Source organism: Myotis brandtii, unplaced genomic scaffold (assembly GCF_000412655.1).
Source record: "Myotis brandtii unplaced genomic scaffold, ASM41265v1 scaffold455, whole genome shotgun sequence".
NCBI classification, from domain to species: Eukaryota; Metazoa; Chordata; class Mammalia; order Chiroptera; family Vespertilionidae; genus Myotis; species Myotis brandtii.
In genome coordinates this window covers 3,161,931-3,169,019 of record NW_005367384.1, presented here as the reverse complement: position 1 = coordinate 3,169,019, position 7,089 = coordinate 3,161,931, and the positions used below count along the sequence as shown (strand labels likewise).

The following is a 7,089-nucleotide window of genomic DNA, read 5'->3' as shown; positions in this document are numbered from 1 at the left end:
CTTATAAAACTAAACAACCAGAGACATGGCTCAGAATTTCTCCCTCTGTGCATTCATGCAGAGGAAAGGCCACAGTGAAAAGACTCCTGTACACAAGCCAAAAAGCGAGCTCTCACCAGACATTGAACTTGCGCAACTTAATCATGGACTTCTAGTCTCCAGAGTTGTGAGAAAATAAAGGTCTGTTGCTTAAGTCACACAGTCTGTGGTATTTTGTTATGGCAGCCTGAGCAGACATTTGGTAAGGTGTTTGTTCAAATATTTGACCCCCTTTTTAAACGGGCTGTTTGTTTCCTTATTGTTGAGTTTTAAGATTTCCTTATACATTTGACATGAATGATTTAACAGATAAGTGTTTTTGCAAATTTTCCCACCTAGACAGTGGTATAGATTTTTAGCTCTGAAAACATTGTTTTGTAATTGCCTTTTAATGTCCCTATCATTCCACTAGCCTAAAAGCTCTTTGAAGGCAGAAAGTGTCTTCACATTTAGGCAAATTCAACAGTAAGCACAGAGCCTAGCACGAGTCAGATGCATAATATAAATTATGGGCTGGCTGGTTGAATAAATAAACGGGTGAGTAGTGACAGGAAGGAAAGGGCTGATATACCTGAGGAGGTATTTAATGTCAGGCAGAGGAGTTGATGTCAGCACAAAGTGCTGGGTTATAGCCACTGGAGATGAATGTCAACGGCACACAAACAGGGGCTAGCATCACATAGATGGGTGGGGCCAGTATCCTGTATGTAGTTCAGAGAGGGATATGATTTCAGAGTTTGACAAAGGAGGGACCAGAGAGGAGGATGCTATGGACACACTGTAAGCTTCAACATCTCTCAGATTAGGTACTTTTTAACATGATGGAGAACAAAACGCTGATCTATTCTCTACACCTCTTCTCTGTTCTTCTCCTCTGACACTTGGTAACACCACCTACTCTGACTGATAAGGACTTCTTCTGGAACTGAATCCTGCCATTGAAAGAATTAAGATGATAATTTTTCCCAACCCTCTCTTGTCTTATCTTTAGTCCTTTAAGATTCGTGCAAGAGTAGGCCTTCCTTCCCTCCACTGCCAGCAGGCACCTGGGACCCGGGCTTCCCATGCAGCCCCGGCTTTGTCCAGAAGGACGTCCGGTCAATTTAGCATATTACACTTTTATTATTATAGATTGCTATGGGTTTTGACAAAAGCACAGTGTCATGTAGCCACAATTAGAGCACCATACAGAATAATTTTACTGCCCTAAAAATGCCCTGTGCTCCACCTGTTCATCCCTCTCCCTTTCTCCTCAAACTCAGTCAACCACTGATATTTTTACTGTCTCTATAGTTTGCCTTTTCCAAAATGTCATAAATTGGAATCACACAAGCTATATTTTTAGGCTGGATTCTATCACTTAGTAGTATGCATTTATGTCTTTCATCACTTGACAGCTCATTTTTTAAGTATCACCAAATAAATATTCTATTGTATGAACTGTATGAATGTACCACACTTTGTTCATTCACATATTTAAGGAATTCTTGGTGGCTTCCAAGGTTTGAAACTGCCAAACTAACTCCTAAAGTGCTGTACCATTTGCATTCCCCCAGCAATGAATGAAAGTTCCTTTTGATCTACATTCTCATCCACATTTGGTGTTTTTAGTATTTTGCCATTCTGTGAGGTATGTAGTAGTATCTCATTATTGTTTTAATTTGTAATTCCCTAATGACATGTTGAGAATATTTTCATATGCTATGTGCTATCTGTGTATCTTCTTTGTTGTTATGGACTGAATTGTGTCGTCCCAAAATGTACTGTTGAAGTCCCAAAACCCCAGTATGACTGTATTAGGAGATAGGGGCTACAGGAACTAATTAAAGTGAAATGAGGTCATAAGGGAGTGGGCACTAATCTGATAGGATTAGTGTTCTTATAAAACTAAACAACCAGAGACATGGCTCAGAATTTCTCCCTCTGTGCATTCATGCAGAGGAAAGGCCACAGTGAAAAGACTCCTGTACACAAGCCAAAAAGCGAGCTCTCACCAGACATTGAACTTGCGCAACTTAATCATGGACTTCTAGTCTCCAGAGTTGTGAGAAAATAAAGGTCTGTTGCTTAAGTCACACAGTCTGTGGTATTTTGTTATGGCAGCCTGAGCAGACATTTGGTAAGGTGTTTGTTCAAATATTTGACCCCCTTTTTAATCGGGCTGTTTGTTTCCTTATTGTTGAGTTTTAAGATTTCCTTATACATTTGACATGAATGATTTAACAGATAGGTGTTTTGCAAATTTTCCCACCTAGACAGTGGTATAGATTTTTAGCTCTGAAAACATTGTTTTGTAATTGCCTTTTAATGTCCCTATCATTCCACTAGCCTAAAAGCTCTTTGAAGGCAGAAAGTGTCTTCACATTTAGGCAAATTCAACAGTAAGCACAGAGCCTAGCACGAGTCAGATGCATAATATAAATTATGGGCTGGCTGGTTGAATAAATAAACGGGTGAGTAGTGACAGGAAGGAAAGGGCTGATATACCTGAGGAGGTATTTAATGTCAGGCAGAGGAGTTGATGTCAGCACAAAGTGCTGGGTTATAGCCACTGGAGATGAATGTCAACGGCACACAAACAGGGGCTAGCATCACATAGATGGGTGGGGCCAGTATCCTGCATGTAGTTCAGAGAGGGATATGATTTCAGAGTTTGACAAAGGAGGGACCAGAGAGGAGGATGCTATGGACACACTGTAAGCTTCAACATCTCTCAGATTAGGTACTTTTTAACATGATGGAGAACAAAACGCTGATCTGTTCTCTACACCTGTTCTCTGTTCTTCTCCTCTGACACTTGATAACACCACCTACTCTGACTGATAAGCACTTCTTCTGGAACTGAATCCTGCCATTGAAAGAATTAAGATGATAATTTTTCCCAACTCTCTCTTGCCTTATCTTATTTAGTCCTTTATTCTCTCTCTCTTCTCTTCATCTTTTCCAGAGACTCTGAGTTGAACTTCATCCTCTGAAAAGATTTTTGACATCATTATGAAGTTTATCCTCTTCTGGGTGATCTTGAATCTGCCTTGTGAGTGTTGGCATCTTTTTTTTACTTGCCAAAGATTAAGTCCTGGGGGAGCATGAAAGGTGGATAAAGATAGGAACAACATTTCAGACTACAAGTGTAGGCTTGATTCCCTCTCCCTCACTGCTGCCACCATCCCTACCAGGTTTCCTCCTGTGACATTGCCTGTCTGCCTCACTTCAGGTTGACTGTTATATGCTTTTGGGGGAGGCATGGACATTGGAACCCCAATACCAGAACTGCTCCTAAGGAACAGTGAGAGCTGACCCTGAACATGTCTAGAACAGGATTGATTTTGGTATGAGGTCTTGTCGGGGCATGGTTCCAATATTCAGGCAAAAACCCTGGAGGTAATCATAAATCCTCTTTCTCTCACATGCCACATTCAATCTGTTTGGAAAATTTTGTTGACTACATCTTCTAAACAAATCTGAATCCAATAATATCTTATCACCTCCACTGCTCACCATGGGCCAAGCCACCATCTCTTGCTTGGATTATCAAATGATTCTCCTAACAGGCCTCTCTGCTTTATACTCCTACACTCAATACTTCTCCATAAGGAAACTATCATCACTCATTCATCACACATCACACATCCCATTTCACTCAGAGACAAGTCCACATCCTTTAAAGCTCTGCATCACTTCTTTGTCCTCTCTTGTTTCCTGCTCTTGTCCCCCTCACTCACCATGCCAGCTACATTGGCCTCTGTTGTTGCTCCTTAAACAGGCATTAGGACTCTTCTCCAGCTATTTCCTCTGCCTGAATCCTGTTCCCAGATATCTGATTATCTCCCTCCCCCAGCTTCATTTTACTGTTCATCCCTCATGTCCATAAGATTTACCCTGACTACTGATGTAATACTGCACAGTGCCTCCAACACACACACACACACACACACACACACACACACACACACACACACAACCTGCTACTTCCTTCCCCTCTTTCCTTGTTCTATTTTTGTTCCAAAGCACTAATCACCATCTAACACACTGTCTCATTTATTGTGTATTATGTTTGTTATTACTGAATGTCTCCACTCATTAGAATGTATAAGAGCAGAGATATTTCTCTCTATTTTTCACTATATAGCCCAAGCACCTCAAACAGCCTGGTTTTCTTTTTGAATGAATGGGTGATTTCCCCTCCTTAGACTCTGTTAGTATTTGGTCTGTTCTTTAAATGGCTCATATCGTTTTTCCTTACATTGCTGTTGGGAGGACGGGATGAGATTGGTCAAAGCATTCTAAAACTGATAAAAATAGTGAAGTTCTTTAAGTGTTAATTTAACATATGTCCACTAAATTGTGGAAGGTATTTGAGAAAGCCTGTGTTTTCATTGGAACAATACGTACTGATGACTGAAAGGGAAAACACCTTTTATCTTTTGAAACAAATATGTTTCTATCACCTATAATAATAAAAGCATAATATGAAAATTGACTGAATGACCAAACAGCAGAACGACTGTCCAGATGACCTTCCAGAAGATCACGCTATGATACACACTGGTGCCAGGCCAGCCAAGGCGGGTGCTATGTGATTGGTTGGGGGGGGGCTGCCATCACCCCATGATTGCCCCACAGAGGGAGGCCCAGGCCACTGGCCAACGACGTTGTGGCATGTGTGTGGGGCCAGCCAGCGATCGTCCCACAGAGGGAGGCCAAAGCCAACCAAGCAATTGCACCCCACGCGTGTTGCCCGCAGTGGGAGGCAACTGGTAGCAGGGGATGGGGAGGGGGCAGCACCACACAAATGGCAAACAGTGGCAGTGGTGGGGCCAGCTGCTGGCAGCCGGCAGCTGGGGGAAAGAAAGCCCTGATAGGCCCTGATCACCAGCCAGGTCTAGGGACCCTACCCAAGGGGTCCCAGATTGCAAGATGGTGCAGGCCGAGCTGAGGGACATCCCTCTCCCCCTGCACAAATTTCGTGCACCAGGCCTCTAATTTTCTTAATATTCTACAACAAAGTAAGCCAGATTACAAATTAAGCTTACAGTTGAAGATACTGGAGAGAAGGATAGGGAAATTTGGGTCTATTAAGGAATTTTCCTTTGTTTTTTTCAAGTGATCTCTGAAAAACAATCTTAGAATTTCCTGTCTATGCTTCTCTTTCCAGGTGCTTTGGCCTATGACCCAGATTACATACATGACATCACTCCCCCCTATTTGGTCTATTTGAAATCCGATTACTTGCCCTGCACTGGAGTTCTGATCCACCCCCTGTGGGTGATTACAGCTTCAAGCTGCAACTTACTGTGAGTAATAAGCCCCCAATGACCCTCTATTCTTGGGGTGCTCAGGTTGGGAACAGGACCCTGCCTGGGTCTGATTAATTAAATGGGATTTAGGGAGGCCTTCTGCGGATGTTCAGTAACAGAGAAATAAGTCTGTGGGGAGGGGCTAATAAAGGGCCAGAAGGATGGATAAGCCATCTCTGTTAAGTCCTCTCAAGAACACCCATATTGTTCCAGGAATCTTAAGGTGGTATTGGGGGTTACAAACCCATCAAGCCTCACTGAACAAGATGTACAAGTGGTTGGCTATTCGAAGATGATTAATCATCCGTACTTCTCAATCACTTCTATTGAGAATAACCTAATGTTGATCAAGTTGGAAAGATACATTGAAGTCAATGACTACGTGAAACTGGTCAGCCTGCCCAAAGAACCTCCCAACGAAAACACCATGTGCATGGTCTCCACCTGGGCTTACAACACATGTGACATCTGTGAGTGACCCTAAGATCATCTCTCAGGATCAGACATGCTTCTATCTCTTCTCTTCTCTTGGCTTCTATGATTTTCCCAGTTCTTTCTTTTAAACTCTTTATGCCTCTGTTTCATCTCCTTTACCCTCTCCCTATGCCTCACTTAAGGAGTTCTTCAAGCCTTTTCCTCCACTGTATCTTTCTATCATCTTTGCTTTCATATAAAATAGAAGTGGTGTTGGTGGAAAGAAGACATTTGTATTCTGGTCCTATTTTGCTGTGTGATAATGAGCCACTTTACCATGGACCCTCAATTTTCATAACTCTAAAATGTGGCACAACCTGTATTAGATGTTTTCAACTATTCCAGGCAATCAAGAAAATTATTTTTAAATATCATGAAATAATACTTATGTATTAAACATAAGGTGCATACATGATATTTTGCTTAATCAGGCAGACCTTCCTTATGCAAGATTGTGATAGACATAAATAATGAAAAGTTTAAGAAAAATATTTCTGAAACATTTTGAACTGGTGATATTCTGAACATTCTCTCATGTATTCAGCAAATCAAAAAGTGACTCTCATGATTTTATCAGTAAAAGTCTCTATATGTAATTTGAAACCACTGAAGTACATGTTCTAACTCAACTTTCTTCTATGTCACATTTTTCAGATTCCATTAAAAGAACACACACACAACTTTGAGTACGTTAATACAGCTTTCTCTTGTCTAAGTTTTGTGCCTGTATACTGCCTATCCCATTCCAAAATTTTCATGCAAATTCTATCAACTGTTCGTAGCTATGAACCAAGGTAGTGAATACTGAGGAAGGGGGGAAACTGATTAAGTATAAGGAAAACAGAACTATGATGTTGTCCCTTAGGAAAAACTATTGATTGAATTTTATTCATGAGTAACTTATTTGAGTATATTTAATATACATCAGACACTAAACACCATAGTATGGAAGGAGAGTCATTTTCAACAAGCCTGTCAGATTACTTTCATCTGCCCACTGCTAGTTTTTTTTTCTAGAAGCAAGAGGTGACTATACACTTATCCTAGTAATCCTGCCATCACTGCAGCCTTTTTTAACTGCCCTTCAGTCAATACCTTCACACTTTGGGCTACATTTTCTTGAATATATTAAAAAGTAGAAATTCTTATTTCCCCGGCTTTATTGAGGTATAATTGACAGATAAACACCTCATATATTGAAGGTATATAATACCATGTTTTTATATATATATATATATATATATATATATATATATATATATATATGGCATATTCTTTT

General features: G+C 40.7%; 1 protein-coding gene across 1 annotated transcript in view; it reads left to right on the top strand.

Annotated features, from left to right (window-relative positions):
• Positions 1-3,033: 3,033 nt before the first annotated feature.
• The window catches only part of PRSS58 (protease, serine, 58), a 6,839-nt gene continuing 2,783 nt past the window's right edge, over positions 3,034-7,089 (top strand). Inside the window, exons 1-3 of the mRNA XM_005875034.1 lie at positions 3,034-3,073; positions 5,195-5,333; positions 5,550-5,806. Coding sequence (XP_005875096.1) covers positions 3,034-3,073; positions 5,195-5,333; positions 5,550-5,806 — 436 coding nt within the window. The remainder of the gene's footprint in view (positions 3,074-5,194; positions 5,334-5,549; positions 5,807-7,089) is intronic.